Genomic DNA, 27,722 nt, shown 5'->3' on the forward strand with positions numbered 1-27,722 from the left:
TATGTTCTGTTGTCCATGTCTGAAGATAATGATGTTTCTCTCCCTCTCTTCCTTTTTCTCTCCCTCTTTCCCTTTCTGTGTGTGTGTGTGTGTGTGTGTGTGTGTGTGTGTCTGTATATATCATGACCGTATTTTTGTGCTGTGGTTAAAAAGACCAATGAGAACCCAACCATACTTTTTCCATACTTAGCATATGTAAAGACAGTTTTGTTCAAATACAATTTTAAGAATTTGTTTATTCAACAAATTTATTATACATGTACATTTTTCTAAGTATTGGGAATGCAAAATCATGATGTCTGGAAGGAACCTGAAGATAAATATGTATTATCACAGGATAAAGTAATGCTGCTTGGAGGGGTTTTTAGGCTTCAGAGGGAAAGTAACAATTGAAATGGACCTTTAGATTAGAGTACAGTTTGTCCCACACAGGAAAGTAAATAGTCTGGAGGGATATGAAGTACATGGGAATGAAGAACAGGAGGCTTGAAAACTGAATTGGGCTGTGCTGAAGTTTGGGTTTTATCCTGGTGGCAATGAGGGGTCTCTAAAGTTTTTATTTTTTAATTTTTATTTTGAAAAACTTTAAGATCAAAAGAATAGTATGATAAATACCTATCTACCCATCGCCTACATTCACCAGTTGCTAACATTCTGCCACATTTCCTTTATTTCTCTAAAAGGAATCTTTTCACTTTTGCTGAACCATTTGAAAATCAGACATCCTGACCCTTTGCCGCTAAATCCTTCAGCATGTATCTGCTCAGAATGGGAACTTTCTTTGATAACCACAATATCATTATCACACCCAAGAAATCTAACACCTACACAATTATTATGAACTATTATGCAGTCCATATTCGGATTTCCCAATCACCCAATAATTTCCTCTGTGCCTGTTTTTTTATTTCCAATCCAAGATTCAACCAAGGATTATGCATTGCATTTAATTGTGAAGTCTCTAATTTAGCATAATCCCCTAGTAGTTATTTTCCCCCTTTCTTGACACTGACAGTTGGTAACAATGCAGGCTAACAGTCTTGTAGAAGTTTCTACAAGCTGGGATTGTCTGATTGTTTGCTAGTGATTAGATTCACGTTAACCATCTCTGGCAAGAATACCACACAGGTGGTGTTATAGGCTTCTCACTGCTTCACACCCGGAGGCATGTGCCAGTTTTAAAGCACACAGTTTCAAGGCATGGAAACAGTTCCTCACTAGATCTATGTGCTAGATAATTTTGGCAGCAGTGTCAACATCTAGATTATTTTGCCAAACGTTTCCAGCAAACTGGAGTGAGAGAAGAATTTCTATTTTCTCACTCTCTCCTTAGATGTTCTTATTCTCCCAATAGATAAGAGAAGAACACAGCAATCACTCCTCCAATGGTTATTGGTCACATGACTATGTCAACCCACGATGGCTTAAGCATTAATATAATGAAATAATTTGGTTGCAGGCATGCATTGACTAATTTGTGAACCCAAACACAACAGCATATTAAGCTTTTACATCAACACAGAACTATGGCTTTGCTATCATACAAAACCGTTAACACAGTCTACTTTTAGCTAAAGCCACTGACAAGGCATTATTCTTATTCCAAATGCTATTTTAGTTCCTGGCTTTAAAAAGCATTTAATATGCCTTGTAAGGAGTATACAATAAAGGAGGATCTACTTTTTCTTAAAAGAATTCAAATTAGTGCAATAATGAGTAAATAGGAATATCTTCCTTAAGAGTATTAACTAAAATTAGAATCCCAAATTTGACAGTATGAGTGAAAAAAGTACCTTTATGCTTTCCTCATAGTATAGGATAGATATAAGTATTTACTCTGTTAAGTAGTAAATATTTTTTAAACTAGTAGATAAATTCAAAGATCCTTAAGAAGTTAATAAAAGAAGTCATACCTGAGTAAAAATGTTATGTGTTTGGCTTAAAATCCACCTGGCATCAGCATCAGGTGCTACTACTAATTTCAACGTCCCAACGTAAACATCAGAACATAAGGTCCAGAAGTGCTGTTCTTGTAAACTGTAAACTCCTTGTAACTGCTGCACCTGAAATATAAAGGACAGATATTAGCATCGTAATCAAGCACAAGGGCCCCCTTATTTTATTATGTATGCTATTTTATAATTATTATATGCAACAGTTCAGTACACTCTTACTTAAATTATTAACCATAATATTATCATATTATTACGTGGCATTTCAGTAAACATGGATTCTATTCTCTGGTTCAAAAACGGGGTTGGAGAGGGGTGCTTGGGTGGCTCAGTTGTTAAAGGTCCGACTTTGGCTCAGGTCATGATTTCACAGTTCGTGGGTTCGAACCCCACGTCGGGCTCTGTGTTGACAGCTCAGAGCCTGGAGCCTGCCTTTGGATTCTGTGTCTCCCTCTGTCTCTATCCCTCCCCTGCTCACACTCTGTCTCTGTCTCTCTCAATAATAAATAAACATTAAAAATAATGTAAAAAGGGGCTGGAGATATTTGAATTAACTAGCAAATACCTATTGGGTACTCATTATGTGCTGTGGCAGGTGTTTGGGAAATATGAATGAAGCCCTATCAAAATATGTAGGGTACAGCTAACAGAGCACCTAGATGGACATTTACATTTTCAAATACATTGATCAGAGAACACAAATGAGCTAAGAACCTAGAACAACAAAGTGAACTCCACAAAATTGGAAGGAAGGAAATAAAGGACAGAAATTAATGAACCAGAGATTTAGAAACTGTTAGAAATCACAATATCAAAAAAGTAGCTCTTTGCAAGATTAGTGAAGTAGAGAAGTCAGTATTTCTTAAAGGGGGCGTATTTTGGACAGGACAGTTCTTCACTGTACCAGAAACTACAAGACCTTTGCATCCCCAAGCCCCCAAGGAGCTAAATGCCAACACAAACCCTTCTCTGAATCATGTGATAACAAAAAAGAGAGAGAAGTTGCTAAGTTTTTCCAATGGCTCCGTAAGGTTGTCCTTAAGCTGACAACCATTGGGAAGACAACCTCTGATGGAGGTTTAAAAAAAAAAAAAAAAAAAAGAATGAAAAGGGAAACCAACTACACACAACAGATTTTAAAAGTTGAATCCAAACACTTCTCACCATCTCCACTGCTATCAGCCTAGCTGAAGACAGCATTATCTCAAGTCTGGATTATATCTCAAGTATATCTCAGTTATATATCTCAAGTATTATTATCTCAAGTATAATTATAATAATAATAAAATATTTTAATAACTGCTCTATTTCTATTCTTGCACCTCTTCCATCTATTCTCATCACAGTAGCCCGAGTGCGATCCTGTTAGTTTGGGTCAGATGCTGCCACTTGCCTGTTCAAAATCCTCCAAGGACTTCCCATCTTATGCTGAACAAAGACCAATGTTTTCACGATGGCTTACACGGACCCGTGTCACATGGCCCCCCCTTTACCTGACCACCTCATCTCCTATTGCCCCGGCCTTGCTCCTTCTTCCCCAGCTAAACCAGCGTCCTCACCACTGGTTGAAAAGTCTGGCACACTCCCACCTCCGGGTGTTTGCTGTTCCCTCTGCCTGCAGTGTACCTCCCTTCCTGATTTCTACTCGCTCGACTATGTATGGGTTTTTAGGCAAATGTCATCTCAGTAAGTTACTGTAACTCTGTGCTCTGGGTCTTCTGTTACATTATCTAAAATAATGTTTTCACTTTCATGTTTCTCTGCTTTTTTTTTTTTTTTTTTACTTTTTAGAGCATATTGTCACATATTGCATTACTCCTTTATGTTATTTATAATTTTTATAGCCTGAACTTAATTCTCATGTAGTTAAACTTAAGCTCAATAAGAGCAGGGATGTATTTTTGTTTTTTTATGTTTTGTATAAACATAAAACACCTAAAGCACCTAAAAACACCTAAAAACAATTAGCACCTAAGCACCTAAAAACAATTCCTGCCCCAAGTAAGTTGCTCAGTAAATTGTGTGTGTGTCTATGTGTGTGTATAATATATATACATAAACACACACAAAATAAAAACATGATTTTGAAAACCTAAATAAAATGGATACGTTTTTGGAAATACAGAAAATGCTGTAATATGAGAAAAAAAGTAAATGTGGGAAAGGACCATTAAAAATTGAATATGTAGGGGTTAATATACAAAATATAAAAATAACTCATACAACTCAATAGCAAAAAGGCAAACTCTCTGATTAAAAAATGGACAGGGGTGCCTGAGTGGCTCAGTCAGTTAAGCATCCGGCTTTGGCTCTGGTCATGATCTTGCAGTTCGTGAGTTCAAGCCCCATGTTGGACTCTGTGCTGACAGCTCAGAGCCTGAGCTGTGGGATTCTGTGTCTCCCTCTCTCTCTGCCCCTTCCCCACTCATGCTCTGTCTCTCTCTCAAAAATAAATAAACATTAAAAAAAAAAATGGACAGAGGATTAGAATGGACATTTTTCCAGAGAAGACATACATATGACCAACAGACAGGTAAAAAGGAGCTCAACTCATTAATCACTAGGGAAATGCAAATCAAAACCACACTGAATTACCACCTTACACCTGTTAGAATGCCTATTACCAAAAAGACAAGATCCTTTTCAATTCTGAGATTCTCTGATTTTTAAGTAATCCATTTGGGATGTTAATTAAGAAAAAGTGGAACTTAAATCTATCAAAAATATTCATTTTTATCAGAATTTGATGAATGTAGGCACTATTTTCTATAAACTCCAAGAGAGTTGGTAGGAAATTTGAGACACTACCCACCATGCCCTTTTTAAAAACTGCTTTTACTGGGAAAAGAGGTCAAGGTGGACTTTTTCTTCCTCTTTCAGGACTCTGATGATGTAGTGGCTAGAACCTGATTATCACCCTACATTTTTCTAAATGGCATCCTCAGGGGATATACTGTGAGTGAAATAACCAACTGAATAGATATCTTCTACCTCTAAGAAAGCAAGTAGTCTTGTAGTAAGACTAAGGAATGATTCCTATACAAACTGACTTTAACTCTCTTCACATTAAAAAATATGGGGAAACTGTAGTTACAGATGAAAATCTGTGTTGCTTTTCCTATTCTGATGGTGTGGTAGAACAGAAAGGGCATGAGCTTTGGAGTCAGATGGATAAGGAGTAGAATGCTGGTTGAGCCACTAGCATTTGTGACCTTGGATGAGTTACTTAAATTCTCTGAGCCTCAATTTTACCTATGCAAAGGACGATAAAACTTACCCTGTATAAATATGGTGAAGACCAGAAACCATATATGTAAAATACTTAGTACAGGAACCAGCTTTATAGTAAACATTCAATAAATTGCTCCCTTCTCTTCCATAATTATGATGACTATCCTACCTTACAATCATAACCACAAATGTCAAAATGGGCAACACTTCACTTTCCCTCCTTCAAAAAAACCCCCCTTTTACACCTTCTTCTTTTTTCCTCTGCCTTTCTAAGCTTTTTTGTTTGATTACACTGCCTTATAAATCATAAAGAAAATAAAAGTACATAGAAAATCCCTTATCCTATACCACCAAATCTACCAGTTGACCCTCATCTATGCCAGCACATTTTTTTTTTTAAGTTTATTTATTTATTTTGAGAAAGAGAAAGACAGCATATGAGCAGGGGAGGGGCAGAGAGAGAGAATCCCAAGCAGGCCCCACACTGCCAGGGCACAGCCCGACACGGGGCTTGAACCCAGGAACCATGAGATCATGACCTGAGCCAAAGTCAATGCTTAACTGACTGAACCCTATGTCAGCACTTTCTGCCCGCCCCCCTCCAGGGATACAGTACCCCTGGCTTCCTTCTACACTGAATTCCCCCATAGGGCTTTCAGTTCTATCCTTTTTCTTCTTAAGAACTTCATTCTTTCAATAACCACCTTTACTACCATACCATCGATTTCTTCCTCTAGGATGGCCCATTCCTATCAATAACAAACATGCTCCTGAACTACGCTGTGTAATACAGAAATAACTACACACATGTGCCTGTTTAACTACATGAAAATTAAAATACATTAACAAAGTCAGTTGTGCTGGCCATACTTCAAGTGCTCAATAGCCACATGCTGTTTCTGATCTCTGTACTGGATGGTGCAGATTATACAATATTTCCATTACTGGGGAAAGTTCTATGGGACAGCACTGTTCTAAAATATCTTATTTTAAAAACTGACACTGCCTGATACTACATCCATACCAGGCTGTCACCTCATTTCTTTGCTCCTTTTAACAGCAGCACTTCTTTTTTTTTTTTACTTAAAAAATTTTTTTTTATTATTCTTTTTAAATTTTTATTTAGTTTATTTTTTTAATTTACATCCAAGTTAGTTAGCATATAGTACAACAATGATTTCAGGAGTAGATTCCCTAGTGCCCCTTACCCATTTAGCCCATCCCCCCCCCCGACAACCCCTCCATAACCCTCAGTTTGTTCTCCATATTTATGAGTCTCTTCTGTTTTGTCCCCCTGTTTTTATATTATTTTTGTTTCCCTTCCCTTATGTTTATCTGTTTTGTCTCTTAAAGTCCTCATATGAGTGAAGTCATATGATTTTTGTCTTTCTCTAATTTCACTTAGCATAATACCCTCCAGTTCCATCCATGCAACTGAAATGGCAAGATTTCATTCTTTTTGATTGCTGAGTAATACTCCATTGTATATATATACCACCTCTTCTTTATCCATTCATCCATCGATGGACATTTGGGCTCTTTCCATACTTTGGCTATTGTTGATAGTGCTGCTACAAACACTGGGTTTTACAGCAACACTTCTTAAATAGTCTTAGCTACTATCCTTAATTTCCCCAATTCATTTTCTCCTTAATCTACTCAAATCATGCTCTCCTCCCCAAACTCTCTGAAACTGGTCTTATCAAGGTCATTAGCGATGTTCATGATGCCAGTCAATGGTAACTTCTCTGTTCCTACCCTGCTTGCCCCTCAGAAAGATTCAGGGCAGTTGATTACTGCTTCCTTCTTCAGTTCTGAGAGACTACACTCTTCTGGTTTTCCAGTTGCCTTACTAACCACTCCTTTTTCTGGCTTTCTACCGCCTGTGCTGTAAATCTGGAGGTGAGAGTAAAGCTAAAAAGAAGAGAGCTTAATTCTCCCAAGGTAATCTCATATAATCCTAATATTTTAAATATTCATATATTGATGTCTCAAAACTCTTTCTAGTCCTACCTAATCTGTCCCTGAACACCAGATCTGCATATCCAACCACTGCATTTATATTTCCCCTATACCAATAGTAGGTGCTTCAATTCTAACATATGCAGAATAGAACTCTTGATTTGGGGGATTTTCCATCCTCAAACCTACATCAATACAACCTTAATCTTAACAAATGGTATCAGCATCTACCTAGCTGAGAGGCAATACTTTTTCTCCTCTCCACTAATATATAATCATCTCCGAAAATGTATCCCAAATATGTCCTTACCTCCATCTTCACTGCTACCTCTTTAGTCCTAGCCACTATTTCTCCCCACATAGATAACAACAGCCTCATCACTGGCTTTCTTTCTTTCATTCTCTCTAGAATTTGTTCTCCAGTAGCAAGCAGAATAATCTTTTAAAAACCTAAGTTTTAGGACACTGTACCTGCCTAAAAATTTTCTAATGCTTCCCACTGGATTAAAATTAAATCTAAACTTCTTGGTAAGACCAAAATCTCTGTATGATCTGGCCCCTACCATTCTCTGCAGCCTTTCCAGCCACTCATCCCTTTGTTGATTACACTCCAGCCACAGTAGCCTTTTCTTCTGTTCCTCACAACTCAAAATTAGTTCCAGCCACAGAACTTCTGCGCGAAGCATAAACTGTTCCTTTGCCTGAAACCCTCTCCTCCACAATTTTCATAAGGCTGGCTCCTTCATGTCATCAAGGTTTCGATTTCCTTGAATATAATTTCCTTAGTGAATCTAAGGTAACCATCCACGTCTACCACACTTTGTTTTATTTCTATTACAGTAACGTCATGGATATTTTCTTACTTCTCAAGGTATTTAGTGCCTGTTTTTCCCCACTAGACCGTACACTCTTCGAGAACAGAACACTGTCTGTCTTGCTTACTCTTACATCCTTAGTACCTTATTAGAATACCCGGCACAAAGTAGGAGCTCAAAAAATACAGGTTGAATAAATGCTTATATCATCTGCTATTCATACCTATATTTTAAAAGAACTGCTCAAATTCTAAACAAGGACAAGTTCTACCACATTTTCCTTAGTAAAGTTCAGTATTTTCCAATGATTTTATTCTGGTTTGTGTAAATAGCATTCATGGTCAGCATTCAATCTTGAAGAAATACTAAATTATATACATATGCTACCCATATTTGTAAAAGTTAAAAACCCTAACAGCTTGGAAACAACATAAAATTTAATGGCTTGGAAGCTCTGAAACTTACCCTCTGATAGCACTGAGGCAGAGTATTTTCCAACACTGGAGGGGTTCTCTGCATTAATATGCCAACAGATTCTCTTAAAAGAGGAATAACGCTAAAGAAAAGGAAGAAAACATTTATTAAATCCATTCTGACAATCCCATACTGCAAGAAAGTAATAATATACCTCCCTATACTAGAACATAGTAAGATTTATCAGAATAATATGAAGAAAAAAGAATCTAGTCATTGTTCTAAATTTGTCCTGTGATCGGTAAGTTATTATTAAAAATAAAAGAGCTAGATAAAATGCACTAACATACGAAACACTGAACTATACTACTGAATAGTATTGAAGCATTGAAAATCTAAACATAGGAGTCATTCAACTGCTATTTAAACCATTATTTCAATTGACCAGAATCTTCCAATGTAATCTATAAAATATACAATGGCCAACTGGTCCTTATTTATCAAATATTACATGTATGTATCTGAATAGTATTGTAAGGAAAAATACAAAAAAATTAATATGGTATATTAGTCTGTTCATCCAATATTTTTACAGCCCAATTACATATCAATTACATATCTTTCATTACCATTTATATATTTTCATTATTTAAAAAATAGAAGGGAGGGGTGCCTGGGTGGCTCAGTTAAGCGTCTGACTCTGGCTCAGGTCATGATCTCACAGTTCGTGAGTTTCAGCCCTGCATCGGGCTCTGTGTGACAGCTCGGAGCCTGGAGCCTGCTTCAGATCCCATGTTTCCCTCTCTGTTCCTCCCTTGCTCGCACTCTGTCTCTTTCTCAAAAAAAAAAAAATAAAATAATAATAATAATAATAAATAAATAAACACAGATTTAAAAAATTTAAATAAAATAAAATAAAAAGTAGAGAAGCCTCGATATAACCACAGATGTAGTGCATCAGCACCTTTAGTGACAGGGTCTGAATGTGTGTATTGCTGTAGCCGGTCCTCCACCAGTATTTGGAAATCACTACTTTAAGCTCTTTGGATGGTTAAATGTCCACAAAACAACTAACAGTACAATGATGAGGGTGACTCTACTGCAGTAGTTCTCTTAACTATCTAGACATCAAATTCACCTTAGAGTCTCATTTGTTTTCATTTCTGACAGATTAAATCAGAATCTTTGAAGGGAAGTCAAGGCATCTGTTCTCATTTGTTTACTATTTTTAAAAGTTTTTATTTATTTATCTTGAGGGGGAGAGAGAGAGAGAGAGAGAGAGAGAGACAGCACAAAGAGGGGAGGGGCAGAGAGAGGAGAGAGGAGAATCCCAAGTAGGCTCCATGCTATCAGTGCGGAGCCGGATACAGAGCTCAAACTCACAAACTGTGAGATCATGAGCTGAGTCGATACCAAGAGGTGGACACTCAACCAACTGAGCCACCCAGGTATTCCACGGCATATGTTTTTAAAAAGCTCTCCACATGATTCCAGTGGGTCAGGGTGGCCAGGCACAGCTCTACTGCTTGAAGCAGACTGAGAGGAGGTCAGAAAAAGCTTCATTGCGCTAATAACTTAAGCCAGTGCTCTCTTTTAAATGTGGACAGTCTCAAAATTTCCAAAGTAAAATCCCTTCTAGTTACAGCTGTAGGAGACAGAGACAAAAGAAACATATATTTCAAGATAGGCAGAAGCTGAAATGTACCTTAAATATTAGTGATATTTCTTTTTTTTTTTTTAAGTTTTGTTTTTATTTAAGTAATCTCTACATCTAATGTGGTGCTTGAATTCACAACTCCAAAATCAAGAGTCATGTACTCCTCTGACTGAGCCAGCCAGGCACCCCCCAAAATTAGTGATGTTTCTGACAGGTGGAAAGGAAGAGGAGACATTCAAAGAACAAAGACAATGAGAACAGGGAGGATGCTTGTCTTCCTCACAATTCCCAAGGAGGCCTAGTAAAGTGCTGGTTCCAAAGTCAGCCCACAATAAATACTTGTTGGTTAAATCAATGATAGATAAGCAAATATTAGATGTTTTAGAATCTAGATTAAAGATAGGAAATGGGCAGAAGGAAACAATTACGAGACCGTCCCCACACGTTAAGTGCACAGTGATAAGTACTTGGATAATGAAAGTAAGATAGGAACAGAGATAACTAGGAAAATTAAACAGATATGGAAAGAAATAACTGGTGTCTAACTGGATGTAGTGAAGAAATAGTGAAGTGACACCAAGGACAAGTCCAAAAGACAAAAAGCATGGAGGGAATGGCAGTAGTGAAGATGAAAACTCAGTGTAGACAGGAGGTTAAGTCACATTCAAGTGAAAATATTCTTTAGTCAGATTAAGAGCTAAGTACGAATAATTAGATGCCACCTTTAATTCCTTCTTCTCCCTTTAAACCCCCATGCTCTAAATCACTAAGTTCTCAAGATTTAACATCCTAAATCTCTCTTGCCTCCATCCTTGTCATTCTACTACACTTGTCTACAATAATCTCTACATCTTCACTTGGATTATTATAATAGCCTCCTAGCGGGCCATTTTTGCCTCTAGTCTTACTTCAAGTCCATTGTGATAAGCAGCTTCAAAGATGGATCCCAATGGCCCATGCCTCCCTACTATTCATGTTCTTGTGCAATCCCCTACTCTTGAGTGTGGGCTGGACCTAGTGACTTGAATACAGCACAGCAAAAGTGGGACATGGCACTTCTAAAATCAGGTTAAAAGACTCTGGCTTCCATCTTGTTCGCCCTGCTCTCTTACGCTCTCACTTTGCTCACAGCTGTCATGTTGTGACCTGTTCTAAGGAAAAGCCCAAGTGACAAGCAACTGAGGGATGCCTCCTTGGAGGAACTGAGACCCTCAGTCCAATAGCCCAAAAGGAACTCAGTACTTTCAACAACCACTTCAGTGAGCTTAGAAGTGGATTCTCCCCCAAATGAACCTTAGAATGACTGTAGCCCTGGCTGACACCTTGACTGCCATCTTGTGAGTGACTCTGAGCCAAGGATCCTCACTGACTATGACCAGGTTCCTGAACCAAAACTATAAGATAATGCCCATTATTTTAGCTACTAGGTTTTTTTTATTTGTTATGCATTCTTAGATAACTAATATAACCATTCTTTTTAAAACTATTAGACTAATCTATCTAAAATCAGTATCTGACCCTATTATCCCTTCCCCATTAAAAAGAAATCCCTTAAAAGCTTCCCCACTGCCTAGGGGATTAAATGTAAGCTCTTCAACATGGTATATTTTTGGATCTGCCCTGCCTAGCTTCACATCCTATCAATCCTTGCTTCACATTTTTAAGCCCTCAAACCAAACATACTTGCACTTTACTTTTAGCTGTTTCTTCTTTTCATGCTTTACTCATGCTGTCACTTCTGCCTAGAGTGTCCCTAAACTGCCTTGTAGTCTGGCTTCTATTCCTTCTCTAAAATCTCAAGTGTCACCCCTTCTAGGGTATATTTCCTGATCCCAAACTGTTCTTCTCTCAACTGTACGAAATGTCCTTTCTGTGCTCCTTAAAAAAAAAAAAAAAAAAAATCTGTGCTACCTATGGCAACGTTAGAGCAACTACAAGTGGGGTTAAGGGTTTTTACAGCAAAAGAATATTGGTTATTCCTTCATGTAACCTGAAGAGCAGTGTCTGTTTCTATCTACTGTGCTGTTATTATTATACAGGTGAGGATGCCCTGGGTTTATAAAAAAGGCAAAGAAAAACATGTTGGTAGACTCACAGGCTACAATTCAACCATTATCACATTTTTCTTTCCCCTCTCCATCATTTCTCAAGAAAAAGAAAGGATCAGTCACAGAATATTTTTACAAACTAACTTACAATTTTTATGTTTTCCTACTTTCCTTACTGTACTTTTCAGAAAGTGAGGCACAAAAATGGTTCTGCTATAATGAAAGTTTGAGAAAAAAGGTTTTTTTTTCTATGTACCTCTTAGAACCACACAGAAAAATTTAGCTATTTTGATCATTTCTTCTTCAATCTTTATCCCAAGGAACTGCTAATAATGCCTAAAGATATTTGAGGTAGAAAATGGACTCATGATACTTGGGTTCTAATTCTGCCATTAAATAACTCTGGACAAATTGTATAGCCTTCCAGAGCACCAATTTTCTCATCTGTAAAATGAGGAAGTGGATTAAATATCTAGGCAATTCCTTCCATCTTCATTTTTCATTCCATAAGGAAAAAAATGGTCAAACTACAAGGAATACTAGTGCAAGAATATATTTGGAAATGAAAGAAAATGTTACATATATATGTATACATATATATACATCTGTATATATGTATATCAAGCATCACAAAATGAGGAGAGATCTACTTGGCAAACTGATTTACTCCTGCAAATGGATTTTATTAAGCAATCAATATGAATAAGCAACTATTGAACTATTTGGTATCATATTTCCTAGAACTAGATGGAATCTTACTCTAGATTTGGAAATGATGGTCTAGAACACCAAAGGAACTTGCTGAAGGACACAGCTAGTGAGTAGGAGAGCTAGAATAAAAAGACCAAGACTTTGGACTCCAAATTCAATTTTGAAAAGTTCAAGTCAACATTTATTATATGCCTACTATGAGCCAAGCATGTGCTAGGCACTGGCTTTATTTAAACGATAAATAATACACAATAGCTACTTTAATGGAATCCACAACTTTTGAAAAAGCCTATAGAGAGGTCACTGGAAATCAGGCAACACACACTCATTCAGGGCCCAGCATTTGGAAGAAGGTGCATATGAATGGAAAACAACTAGAGACGATGCCTGTATCCATTTTCATTTCCCATGAACGTTTGGTGAACAGTTTTCTTTATTAATGTGTTGGTAACTTACTTTTAAAAATCCCTTTTAAAATAGAGAAAAATGGGCAAAAATAGAAAAGATTACAGACCTTACTGTAGCAGAAGGCAAACACTATGAGCAATGATATTATTAAACAGCAGATGTGAAACATCTTTTTGCAAATGACTTTTAAAATATAATGTTTTAGGGGGCGCCTGGGTGGCTCAGTCGGTTAAGGGTCCGACTTCGGCTCAGGTCATGATCTCACAGTTTGTGGGTTCGAGCCCCGTGTCGAGCTCCATGCTGACAGCTCAGAGCCTGGAGCCTGCTTCAGATTCTGTGTCTCCCTTTCTCTCTGCCCTTTGCCTGCTCACACTCTGTCTCTCTCTCTCAAAAATAAACATTAAAAAAATTTTTTTTAAATATAATGTTTTAGAATACCTAGGCATAGTCTAGTTTTTCTAATTTTTGTGTTAGCTAAAACACAATAAGTAAGAGATGACTGAGTCTAATCTATAATAATCCTTGAAGAGATCAGCCTTAAAACCTTAAGGACATTTCCCCAACACAGTCTCTTAATAAGGCACCCAGAACAACCATCTACAAATTTATCCAAACCTTTGTTCAACTTTTTATGTCTATATTCCATGTATGTTGCTTCCCAAAGCCAGCTATGCCTTGCTATCACATTTGTTTAAAAAAGAAGAAGGAGGAGGAGGAGGGGGGTGGGAAGGAAGGAAGGATGGATGGACTAGTATTTCCTCTTTTCTCATAAAATTAATTTATTCACATGTGGCTTAGTTTGAGGATTCTAGAACTGGTGAAGAAGTTCCATGATCACAGATAACACACTATTAGAATTAACAGGGAATTTAGAAACCATTTACTTTAACACTCAATTTAAGAATCATAATGCAAATAAACATTTAATAAAATTAATTTTAAAATAACTAAATAAAAGATATTAATGATATAAGGAAATAATATATAACAGCGGGGTTTTTTTTGGTAAGGGTCAATGAGGTGTTTACTGATTTTGCTACATTATAAGATTTGAAATGGCTGCCTGCTTCAGTAGAAATTTAATAAAATGTTTATATTCAACAGCAGCAAGCATTTCGCCAAAGCACGTGGATGTGTCACACTAATTCTGTCTAACAGGAATTCTAAAATCATGTAAGGATTTCAGAGGTAACTAGAAGTAGGTCATGAAACTGTGGAAGAGGGAGAAAGGTACTTGCTAAACCTTTCAGCAATTCAGAACCAAGGTCAATTTCTGTAACAATTTCAAAGATCATAAAAATGTAAAAGAAACTTGCAGAAACTTTATTTTTGCTTTTTAAAATTGTGTTTAGCTCAGGAGTTTGCATCCATATTTTTCTGATTAACTACTGTAATGGGAAATCATAAAACAGATTTTAGCATGGATCTATCTACCCATAATGAAAGGATACTGGGAAAAAGACAAGCTTAGCAAATTCCTGACTGAGCTAACACTTAGAGCTTCATCCAAACCCAAAGAGGAAGCATTTGGAAACAATTAGAGGTTCACTTCTGGTTGACTAACTCAATTCTAACTTTAACAGTGAAACACCATTTTCCTAACATATATAAAAGGCATGAGTCATTAGGTATATGAGTTTACCAGTAAAACAGGGTAATGGTTTTATTCTTCAAAAGCTGAAGGTAAATCAAGTTTATAATCATATAGTCATAAACATAAAATTAATGTGAAAGTTTAAATGCTGGCAGATTAAATAAGCAATAGTTATTACTCTTTACTGCCAGTAACTTTGCAAATGAAAATATACTCAAATCTTACTTTGGAAGCAGCTTTTAGTGAAAGTCTCACCATTTCAACAGTAAATTATCTAGCCATAATTATGAATAAGCCAAACAAAATAAAAGGGTATACATTATGAAAACTTCTGAAGAACAGACTAGTGATAATCATAATGCTTAGCAATAAAAAATTTCAGAGGGCTGAAACTATTACTTAGATCTGAGAATAAACACCTATAATAATAATTAAAACATAATTACTGATTCAACTTTTTGAATTGGCTTATGGGCTCAGTCCTTGGGCATATTATCAGGGGTTCTTATAATCTACAAACATAGAAAAAGATAGTTGCACTTTTTGAAGAACCCATACATTGGAAGGTCTGGTATTTGCCACACACTTGAAAATATTTACTGGACAAATAGCCAAAGAAAACTGACCCCAAATTGAAATGTACTCTATGTTTCGACACAGTAGTCCTATGGCAGGCTGTAAATATGCAGTCATATTTGCCTAAAAACAATTATTTCATACGGATGAACAATTACCTTAGTTAACCCAGAATTCCATAAGCCTAATATAGAAGAGATAATCCCAAACCACAGAGATTGTGGTGTACCTTATAATTATACAGAATTTCAAAACCTATGGCTTAAATCAATGCACATTTACAGAGTACCTACTTTACTCAATAACGGTGATAATAAGATACCCTAAAATATGCCTAGAACTCAGAGCCAAAGTCATGAAAAGGTCATCCTTTATTTCTTAAACTTCTGGAACTTAATTATAACACCTAATGCATCTGGTCTTTGGACCAAAAGCACTAGTAAATACTGCCAAATCAGTAAATAATTAGTAATGTCTTTGTTTAGACAACACCTAATAGTTTTTAAAGTCCTTTCGTAAATTTTTTCTAATTTGATCCTCACACCAGCCTTAAGTTAGTAACCTTAAGAAAAATATCCCATTTTGGAATAATCGAATGTCAGATGCAGAGATCACTCAGGCCAACTCTCTCATTTTACAGAAGAGGAAACCGGCTCAGAGACGTTAAGACAACTCACTCTCTGTTACACACTGCGAAGAGGCAGAGTTGGATGTGCTGATTCTAACACTAACGCTCTCTGCACGGCACTGTGGTGCCTTATCATGATGAAGTCCTCCAGGGTCAGAGATCATGGCATGTTCTTTTTATTCCCAGTGCCCAGCACAGTACTTGGAATATAATAAGCACTGAACACATATCTGCTGAATGTTTAATGTGTTTAAAAATTTTAACCACTAGTGGAAGATAATAAGAATATAGAATAGCCCTTGTTTGATGTGACTTTCAACCCGTCAAAGTAATAGATAAATAGGAAAAGAATAAAGTTGCCCTCAACTTAGTTATTCCCCAGAAGAATTTCTATAAATAGAAGCAAAAGTTTCTTATTCTCTGTTCAAGTACAGGTGAGAAAGAATGACACTTCAGCAGGAGCAATCACCATTCCCAATTCTTGATTTGTAATTTCTTAATACAAGTTATTTTCTTCATTTTCATGAAAAAGAAACGAAAATCACACCAGCCATATAAGAAAAAAAATATTAATGATCTATTAATTATTCTGTATCCATAAGGAACAAAGGTGTAGGTAAGGAAGAAAAATGAATGCAAATTCACACTGATATCCTGTCAAGAGGTTGAGAATTGGGACGAGACAATAGAATCAATGAAGTAAGAGGACAAAAGTTCTACAAAATATACAGTTTGAGAAGACTTTTCAGAAGACTGAAAAAATTCACGTTATTTGTATTAAATATGGTAACATTTGTATCGAAAAGATAATGTGATCTGGAAGAACCGCCCCACTACTTCTGTAACCCATTTAAAGCTGTAGCTAGGCTAGGATGGGCAAAAGCAAGAGATAACGTACTTCAAGGAAATCTGCATTTAAAAAAATTTTATTACTGGAGACAGAGAGAAAGAAAGGACAGTGCACAAGCAGGGGAGAGAGGCTGAGGAAGAGAGAGAGAGAATCCTATGCAGGCTCCCCATTCAGCACAGAGCCTGATGTGGGGCTCAATCCCATGACCCTTGGATCATGACCTGAGCTAAAAATCAAGAGTCAGACGCTCAACCAACTGAGCCACTAGGCGCCCCCATTTTTAAAACAGTATAGAAGTGAAGACACAGGATCTTGTTTAGAAAAACCAAATAAGATGGCAAGAAATAGTGATCACAATTATTAAAATCAAATTAATTATCATTCAGATAGCTTCAGTGATCACAAGTTTTAACTGAGAACAAAAAGGCCTTGTGGTCAGCAAGAAAAATCCAAAAGGAATAGAACCAAAGTGCTGATTATCTCTAGGTTAAACAAAGCTATTAGGAATCTGAGCTAAAATGGGTCTGTCTGGTTTAAGTTAAAAAATGGTATACCTGTAACTGATTCAATCTATGTGGTATTCAAACCTTAACATTTCCTCACCATACAGTGATAGAGCTTTGCCTCTAGATGGCTGAGTGTGTTCCTCTGAAGAAATCTAGCAGCCAGGAAGGATACCACAGAAAAGTAGAAAAGGGGCACTGTTAACATGCACCAACTCCTGTGCCCTCCTAAATGATGGAGGCAGTCCATACAATGAACTGTATTTCTTTTATTCTCTCCTTCCTTTCTCTTTTTCCCCTAGTTGATAATGAATGAATGAGGGTCAGTTAAGGGCGGGGAGGCGGGGGAGGGGAGGAGGGAGAGGGAAGGACATGTTATCATCAAAGGAGAGAAACCATGTAAGTGAATGGTGCCTGCTATCCAACAGCATTCCTTTGGGGAAGGAAGGTAGGCAGGCAATTAACACTCATACAATGCCTCCCATTTTTTTGCCAATTTGTTCTAGACTTTAGACATCTTAATCCATTTAATCCATACATAGCAAATTATGAGGTAGGTATTACTATTAACCCCATTCTAAAGATGAAAAATTGAGGAACAGAGAGGCTAGGTGACTTGCCTAAGGTCACACAGCTAAGTGGTGAAACCAGGATTTGAACCCAGGCACTTTGGCTCCATAGCAAATGCTCTTAACCACTCTGCATTATTTCCTCCAATGAAGTCATCAAAGTGGCTTCGCTAGCGATCACAAAGTGCCTCTGCCTGTAGGAGAGTTCTGACTTTAGGAAAAGCTGATCTTCAAAGCGTACAGGATGTCTGGACCACAGAAAGAAATTTAAAAGCTCAGGAAAAGATGAGCAGTAGTAATGATATGAATGTTACTGCTGACTGGTATTGTCAAAATTTGCATAGAAGCAAATCCCTAGTTACCATTATGGACCCATCTTCAATGATAACTTCCAAAGTCACGTGTTTGTGAGAAGTAAACCAAACATGGGAAATACAGAGCAAAGGCAAAAGGACCTTTATTTAATTGTTTACCCAAATTAAACTTTTAAAATACCACTGTGAGAACAGACCTTTTATTGAATATCTCAAGGTAGGTTTCTAATTGCTACATTATGTTGCATGCTGACTACATGAAAATACTTAGCTGCTGAGACAGGGATAGAAATCATATTTTGCAAGCATTAATTAAGCAAGAGAACAGAGTAACTTAAGTGCAGGCTATAGCTAGTAGAGGAGAGTTAGAAATTGACTACACACAAATTAACAATGAACATTAAAATTAACCAAAAGGGACTATTATTTTTTTTTTTTGGCAACAAATGAAAAATAGTAAAAAAAGAGTAAGAGTGAATGAGTGAATCAGAGTTGAAAAAACTTCATGTGGTTTCCATTTTAAAAATTTACTTTTACTTTTTGAATGAAATCTTGCCATTTGTAACAATGTAGATGGAACTGGAATGTATTATGCAAAGTAAAATAAGTCAGTCAGAGAAAGACAAATATATTTCATTCATATGTGGAATTTAAGAAACAAAACAAATGAACATAGGAGAAGGGAAGGAAAAATAAAATAAAAACAGAGAGGGAGGCAAATCATAAGAAGCTTTAACCATAGAGAAAAAACTGAGGGTTGCTAGAGGGGAGGAGGGTGGGGTGATGGGCTAATGGGTGATGGGCATTAAGGAGGGCACTTCTTGGGATGAGCACTGGGTGTTATATGTAAGTAATGAATCACTAAATTCTACCCTGAACCTCCCCCTGCCAAAAAACAAACAAACAAACAAACAAACAAACACCCAGAAAACAAAGCAAACAAAAAAACTATATGAGGCACACAAGAATGAAAAATAACAGTGTTTGAATTATAAATATATTGCTACCCAAACAGAACAAATCCAGAATCCTTCAAAGACTAAGAAACAATACTTTACCCACTTTCCACTCCTGGAAGACACTGTAATCCATATCGATAACTGGTCCTTGTATATGATGCTGACCACCTTTTAGAGTTTAGAAACGGTTTACCTTTCCGTTAACAATTATAATCTGTTACATGAGATCAAGTCAGACAAAATAACCCCAAGAAAACAAATGCTTACAGATAAGAAAAGGTTGGTAATCGCCCCTTGCTTCCTGGAAGAGTCCCCTGCATGTGATGTACTAGAAGTGCAAGACAAAGGAGCTGATAGAAATGTAGCTTTACCACACAGAAAACAAATAGGAAAGTAGAATTTGCCATTTCAAGGCAAGAGATACAGATATAACAGTATCTTGTAGGAAGATGGAAATTGCTCAGAGGCTACAAACCAACCTGTTCTCCTTACAAGGAAGACTTGTCTAACTCCACCAGAGATCCATTTCCCCTTCTTCTGGACAAATGCCACTTTCTGAATATGTTCCTCCTCTTAACAGAATGCACAATCAGAAAATAAAGCAAACTAAAAGTGAACTTAACAAAAGCACAGCCACCTCATGAATGCATGAAAACAAAACCCATGAAAACTTCATGAAGATTAAATGGCTAAGAGACTGCTTCCGATTTTTTTTTTTCCAATGGCAGAAATAAGAAGGAAAAGTTTTGTTATGTTTTAAATGCTTGGGATTTTTAGTAGACAGTCTATAAATATTTTTTATTTTAAAAATTTACTTATAGTTTGTATTGTATTTTTTTTACATTTTTATTTTAATTCCAGTTAGTTAACATACAGTGTTATATTAGTTTCAGGTATACAATATAGTGATTCAACAATTCTATATATTCCTCGGTGCTCATCATAAGTGTACTCTTAATCCCCCCACCCTAATTTTTTTAAAGGCTAAAAGTGTCAACAATTCCAAAGTCAAAAGTATATCTAAAAAAATATATTCAAAGTCTCACTTCTAATTCCTTCTCTCTGCCTAGAAGTAAACATATTATATTTGCTTTAGGTTTATTCTTGAGTTTCTTTTGGAAATTTATAAGAAAACATGCACATTATACATGTATCTCTTCTCCTTCTTATAAGAAAGGTAGCAGTGCTACCTTTTACATGTCTTTTACTATACACCTATACAGCATGTACTACATTTCAAGTGTTTTTTTTTACATTTTTTTTTTAAGTTTATTGATTTATTTTGAGAGAGAGAGCGTGCACAGGTAAGGTAGGGGCAGAGAGAGAGAGAGAAGGAGAATACCAAGAAGGCTCTATGCTGTCAGCACAGAGCCTGATGCAGGGCTCAAACTCACAAACCAGGAGATCAGGAGTAGGACGCTTAGCTGACTGAGCCACCCAGGTGCCCCTCAAGTTTTTTTCTTTTTTTTTAATAATGTATCTTGAAAATCACATATTACCACATAGAGGTCTTCCTCATTCTTTTTTTATTATTATGATAAAAAACACATAACATTAAGTTTATCATCTTAAACGTTTTTTAGTAACAGGAGTGTTAACTTCATTGTGCAAAATTGCTCTGTGACTTTTCATGCTGTTACACTGAAATTCTATACCCATTAAACACTAATTTCTCCTCCGCTCTCTTCAGCCCTTGCCAACCACCTTTCTACTTTGTTTCTATAATTTTGACTACTTTACATATTTCATCTGAATGGACTCATATATTGTTTGCCTCTTTTGGATTGGCTTATTTTGTTCAGCATAAAGTCAAAATTCATCTATGTTTTAGCACATGACAGCATTTCCTTCTTTTTAAAGACTGCCTACCCAACACATTCAATGTGTGTTAAAGAGAGACTGCCTTTTCCCCACTGTAGAGTCTCGGCACTCTTGCCAAAAATCATTTGGTTATATATGAAAAGGTTTATTCCTGGGCTATTTATTTGTTCCATTGGGCTATGTGCCTATCTTTATGCCAGGATCACATAATAGCTGTTGCTTTGTAGTACATTTTAAAATGTGGAAGTGTGATGCCTTCTTTCTCAAGATTGTTTTGTCTAGTCATGGTCCTTTGAGATTCTATACAAATCTTGGGACTATTTTCCAGCAAAAAAATGTCATTGGGATTTTAATAGAGAATCCATTGAATCTGTAGATCATTTTGGGTAGTATACACATTTAAACAATATTAAGTTCTGATCCATAAACAAGAAGTCTTTCCTTTTTCTTATCTTTTTTGATTTCCTTACCAATGTTTTGTAGCTTTCAGTGTACAAGTCTTTTATTTCCTTGGTAAAGTTTATTCCTAAGTACTTTATCCTTTTTGAGGCTATAATAAATGGAATTATTTTCTAAATTTCATTTTTGGCTTGGTCATTGTTAGTATTTAAGAAAAACAACTGAGTTTTCAGTGTAGATTTTGTATTCTGATACTTTGCTAAATTCTTTTATTAGCTCTAACAGCTTTTTGGTGGAATCTTTAGGGTTTTCTACATAGAAGAACAAATCATGTATGAACAGATCATTTTAATTCCTGATTAATTACAGGAATTAATTAAATTCCTGATTAATTAACTATTAATTAATTAATTAATAATTACAGATTTTCAATCTGTATGCCTTTATTTCTTTTTCTTGTCTGATTCCTCTGGCTAGAATTTTCAGTACTATGGTGAATAGCAGTGGTGAAATTGGGCATGCCTATTTTGTTCTTGAGCTTAGAAGAAAAGTTTTCAGTCTTTCCCCACTGAGTATGATGTTGGTTTTTATATATGGTTTTTATTACTGAGGTAGTTTCCTTCTTTTCTTAGTTTGTTAAATGTTTCCACCACGAAAGGCTGTTGAACTTTATCACATGATTTCTCTGCATTGATTGAGATGATGTCTTTTTTCTTTCACTTTGTCCATTTGATATGTAACATCAATTGATTTTCATGTGTTGAACCATCCTTGCATTCCAAGTGTAAATCCCACCTGCTCATGATGTAAGACACTTTTAAAGTGCTGTTGAATTCATTTTGCCTAATATTTGTTTAGGATTTTTGTGTCAATGTTCATGAGGAATATTGGTCTATAGTTTTCTTTTCCTGTCCTGTTTTTGTCTGGTTTCAGAACCTGGGTAATTCTTGTCTCACAAAATGAGTTTCGGAGTCTCCTCTCCTCTTTAATTCTTTGGAAGAGTTTAAAAAAGAATTGGTTTGAATTCTGCTCTAAATGCTTGGTAGAATTCACCAGTAAATTCATCTGGTTCTGTGCTTTTTCCTGTTGTTGAGAAGTTTTTTATTAGTGCTTCAATTCTTTAATTACTGGTTCCTCACTAGTTATAGGTTTGTTCAGATTTTTTTATTTCTTCATGATTCAGTCTTGGTAGGCTGGACATTTCTAGAAATATATCCATTTCTTACACGTTTTCCAATTTGTTGGCATATATTATTCATAGTAGTTCCTTATATTTCTTTTTTATTTATGTGATATCCATTATAATGTCTCCTCTTTTGTTTCTATTTTAGATATTTGAGTCTTCTTTCTTCTTAGTTAGGGTGTCTAGCTAAGGGTTTGTCAATTTTGTTGATCTTTTCAAAAAAAACAATTCTGGGTTTTGTTGACATTTTCTGTAGTTTTTCTACTCTCTATTTCACTTATCTCTGCTCCAATCTTTATTATTTCCTTCTTTTGCTGACTTTCAGTTTAGATCTTCTTTTTCTAGTTCCTTATGATGTAAGGTTAGGTTGTTGACTTGAGTTTTTTTAAATGTAGGCATTTATCACTACGAAGTTCCCTCTTATTACTGCTTTCACTGTATCCCGTAAGTTTTGACACGTTGTGTTTTTGTTTTCATTTATCCCCTGATATTTTCTAAATTCCTCTGTAATTTCTTCGACTCACTGGTTGTTACAGTATGTTACTTAATTTCCACATAATTTTGGATTTTTGTGTTTTCCTTCTGCTAGTGATTTCCAGTTTTATTCCATTGTGATTAGAGAAATATTTTGTGTAATTTTAATCATCTAAAATTTGTTAGGACTTTTTTTGTTACCTAACATGTAGTCTACCTGGGATATTGTTCGTGTTTGCTTGAGAAGAATGTGCATTCTGCTATTATTGGGTCGAATGGTCTGTATTTGTCTCTTAAGCCCAAATGGTCTACAGTGTTGTTCAAGACTACTCTTTCCTTATTGATCTTCTACTTGCTTTATCTGTAACTGAAAACGAGGTACAATGTCCTTCTTTGCCTTTTGTTGTAGTTTTTGTCTTAGAGTCCCTTTTCTCTGATATAAGTATGGCCACTCTAATCTCTTAAGGTTCCTGTTTGCACTGAGTATCTTTTTCTACCTTTTCACTTTTAGTCTATAAATTTAGATCTACAGTGAATCTCCTGTAAGCAAAACAAAACTGGATCATGTTTTCATTTGTTTTTTTAATACTCATTCAGCCAGTCTATGTCTTTTTTTTTTTTTTAATGTTTATTTTTGAGAGGGAGACAGAGCGTGAACAGGGGAGGGGCAGAGAGTGAGGGAGACAGAATCTGAAGCAGGCTCCTGGCTCTGAGCTGTCAGCACATAGCCCAATGCGGGGCTCGAATTCAGAAACCGTGAGATCATGATTAACCGACTGAGCCCCCCAGGCGCCCCCAGTCCATGTCTTTTAATAGCTATGCTTAATCTGTTTACATTTAAAAGTAATTACTTTAAATGTAAGGACTTGTATGAAAGGACTTACAATTGCCATTTGTTCCTTGTTTTCTGTCTTTTAGCTTTTTGTCATTTTTTTCTCTCTTCTTCGTGTTTCACTGATTTTTCTATAGTGACATGTTTTGATTCACTTCTCATTTCCCTCTCTGTATAAATATCCTATATTTTCTTCGTGGTTTCATGGCATGTGACAAGTTGTTGCTTTCAAGACTCTCACTTTACATGTGACATTTGACAATATAGTTATGATGTGTCTCAGTGTATATCTCTTTAGATTTACCCTAGTTCTTTTGAGTTTCTTGAATTTGTATATCCATTTCTCTTCTTAATTTTGAGAAACTTTTGGCCATTGTTTCTTCAAATAGATTCCCTGTTCCTTTCTTTCTTTACTTTCTGAGACTCCCATAATTTGTATATTGTTATTCTGGTCCATAAATCTCTCAAGCTCTCTTCATTTTTCATTTTTGGGCTCCCCTGCTTCAGTAACTTTTGAAAGTCCTATGTTCAAGTTCACTGATTCTGTCTTCTGTCTGGTCAAATCTACTACTGAGTCCTGACAGTGAATTTTTCAATTTTGTACTGTTATTCTTTAGTTGCAGAATTTGTTTGGCTCTTCTTCATAGTTTCTATCTCTTTGTTCATACTCTCATTTTGTTCATGCATCATTTTCCTAATTTTGTTTACTTGTCTATCTGTGCTGTTTTTTTTAATTTAATTAGGTATCCTTAAGATGGTAATTTTGAATTCTTTACCTGTCAATTCACACCTCCTTTTTTTTAGATTTGGTTTCAGGAGATCTAATTTGTTCCTTTAAACATATTATAGTTGGCTGTTTCTCTGTAGGTCTTGTTTTTTGTTGTTGGGACTTGGGGATCTGAAGAATCGACCAACTCTTCAGACTTTGTAGTCTGGCTTCATACAAGGACGGCTTTCTCTATTCAGCGTGCTAGAGATTCTGGACACCTCAAAGGTCTTTTCCAGGTATGTGTCCTCTATGTGTTTTTGCAAGTAATCTGTCCTATTTGAAGATGTTTGCTGGCTTCTGCTCAGGAGCTCTCCCTTGTGTGTCTGTAACATTGCCAATGGCTGGCTACACGAAATCACAGTCCAGGGACTCCATCTAGTGTCTGTCTATGGTACTGCAGACTCTAATGCACTGCTGCTGTTCTCAGGGGTGCTCAAATTGTCACCCTGTTTCTGTCCATACATGCATACAAGCAAGAATGACACTCTCAGGCAGCACCCCATACCCTGCAAAAGCCAGCTGGAAGTATGTTCAACTCCTTTTCCTCTCCAGGGAGAATATGGTAGTTGGGAGTTTTCCTTGCAAAATGTGTGAAGGGTCGGGGTAGAGTGGGAATGTGCTAACGAGAGTGGAAAGTATCACCTATTTCCTACCAAGCCTCCATGTAGTTGGCTTCCCACTAGCCTGGGGTGCAGGAACCCCTGAACCAGTTTCAGGATTTCTACAGATGTATTTTGTCAGTTTGTTGTGTTAAATTTCTGTCTCCAAGGAAGAAAGAGAATCTAGCACTTCCTATCCTGCCATCTTGCTGATGTCACTGCCCTCCCCCAACTTATTTTAATCATGCTTGACACTGTCAATGTTCTTTCTGCAGAGATAATACCATTCTCATTTCTATCAGCAATGTTCTGCCTATTTTACCTATAGTCTTGACAAAAGATTATGCAAACTTTGACTATTTATCCACCTGATAGATAAGAGGTGGTGTCTCAAGGTAGTTTTAATTTGCATTTCTTTTTAATGAGTGAGGCCGAACTACTTTTATATGTTTAAAAGTCACTTGTATTTCTTTTCATGTAAATTAAATGAACTTACACTTTTGCCCATTTGTTTATCGGCTATTAGTCTTTTAATTTTTTTTAGGAGCTCTCTCTATGTTAGGGAGGTTAGCCTTTCAAGTTGTAAGTGGCAAATACTTATCAGTTTATTACACCTTCGACTTCACTTTTGTTTTGTTTTTGTTTGTTTTTTAAGTCAGAAAACCAGTGTTTTATTTCTAAAGCTCTGCCATATGTCTCCAGAGGATGCCAATGATCACCTGCCACCCTGTGACACCAGGCTGTCCACACAGCCGGCAAACAGAGTCTGGCCATCAGCAGACCAGCCCAGAGAGGCAAACTGGGGTGGCTCTGCCTTGCTGCTGGAACTGATAACGTTCTGCTTCAGTTCATCTACAATGATCTTGTCTTCCAAGTCCCAGATCTTGATGTGGGAGCCCACGGCAGCACAGAGTCAGTATCAGCTAGGACTGAAGCATGGCGCATGAGGATGTCCCCAGCACCTCGCATATAATGGGGCTTGTCTTCATTGAGGTCCCACAGCATGACTTGGCCATCCTTGCCCCCAGTAGCACAGAGGGATCCACCTGGAGTGCCACAGTGTTTGGGGAGCCAGTGTGGCTGATAGGATTGGTCCTCAGCTTGCAGTTTGCTGGTCCCACACTTGACCGACTTGTCCCAGCCACAGGTGACAATGATGGGATTGCTGCTACTGGGTGAAAAGCACACACAAGACACCCACTCCAAATGGCTTTCATCCTGGACAGTATATTTGTATACACACCGTGTACTCCACAGCTTGATGGTTTTATCTCAGGAGCCAGAGACAATTTGCTGGTTGTCAGAGGGTAAGGCCACACTCAGCACATCCTTGGTATGGCCTACAAATCTGTGTGTGGTGGTACACGTTGTGAGATCCCAAAGACAAAGAACAAACTGAGAGAGCAAACTGGCCACGTGAGGAGATGACCACATCACTAACAAAGTTGGAATGACCCTGAAGAGCATGCTGTGGAATGCCCTCATCCCTGGTCAACTTCCACACGATAATGGTCTTATCTTGAGAGGCAGCCATAGTTAGTCTCATCCCTGGTCAGCTTCCACATGATGATGGTCTTATCTCGAGAGGCAGGTAGCATCATGTCCAGGAACTGGGGAGTGGTGGCGAACTGGGTCACTCAGCTATTGTGGCCTTTGAGGGTGCCACAAAGTGTCATCTGAACAGTCATGGCAGCAGTGTGTGCAGGTGTCACTGTGTCAGCAAGAATGGAGTTGGACAGCTCAGAAAGACTAGCACCACAGCCACTCCTGCCATGGCCCTGCTGAAGAAAAGAGCTTGACTTCCTTTTGATGCTTTCTTTTCCATGTCGAAGTTCTTTTTCGTGTAACTTAATTCATCAATCTTTTTTCCTACTGATTCTAGTTTTGAGCCATAGTTATTCCCCTAATATTCTCACACTATAAAATAATTCAGACATACTTTCTCCTAGTATTAGCATGGTTTCATGTTTTGAGAGCTCTAATCAATTTGGAATTCATTCAAGTATATATAGCATGAACTACAGTTCCAAATTTATCTTTCTCCAAAGGACTGTCTACTTATTAGAGAGCCCATCTTCCCCCCACTGATTTGAAAGGCCACTTTTATCCTTACTAAATTTATATTTGCACATAAATCTATTTCTGGATTTTCTCATCTGCTCCATTAATTTGCTTCTTCAGGCACCTCACTATTTTAATTATAAAGGCTTTACATTTTTTTTTTCCCCCAGGGTTTTCTTGGCCATTCCTCCTGTTTATTTTTCCTTGTAAACTTCAAGATCAACTTTTACTACCACCCTCCAGAAAAAAAATCTGTTGGTATTTTTATTAGAATAGTTTCAAGTATATAAATAAACATAAGAGTTGACCTGTTTATGATGGTGATTCTTCAAAAACAAGAGGCTCCCTGTTCAAATCCATTTGAGTTTTTTAAAAGTAAACTTTTCCTCACAC

General features: G+C 36.8%; 1 protein-coding gene and 1 pseudogene across 1 annotated transcript in view; both read right to left on the reverse strand.

The window, feature by feature from the left end:
* Nucleotides 1-27,722, reverse strand: part of SLC30A7 (solute carrier family 30 member 7) — an 82,572-nt gene that overhangs the window by 10,510 nt on the left and 44,340 nt on the right. Inside the window, exons 9-10 of the mRNA XM_049616705.1 lie at nt 8,426-8,516; nt 1,914-2,063 (exon numbers count right to left, since the gene is read on the reverse strand). Coding sequence (XP_049472662.1) covers nt 1,914-2,063; nt 8,426-8,516 — 241 coding nt within the window. The remainder of the gene's footprint in view (nt 1-1,913; nt 2,064-8,425; nt 8,517-27,722) is intronic.
* LOC125912341 (receptor of activated protein C kinase 1-like) lies at nt 21,018-26,814 on the reverse strand (annotated as a pseudogene).

Source organism: Panthera uncia (genome assembly GCF_023721935.1).
Source record: "Panthera uncia isolate 11264 chromosome C1 unlocalized genomic scaffold, Puncia_PCG_1.0 HiC_scaffold_4, whole genome shotgun sequence".
Taxonomy (NCBI): domain Eukaryota; kingdom Metazoa; phylum Chordata; class Mammalia; order Carnivora; family Felidae; genus Panthera; species Panthera uncia.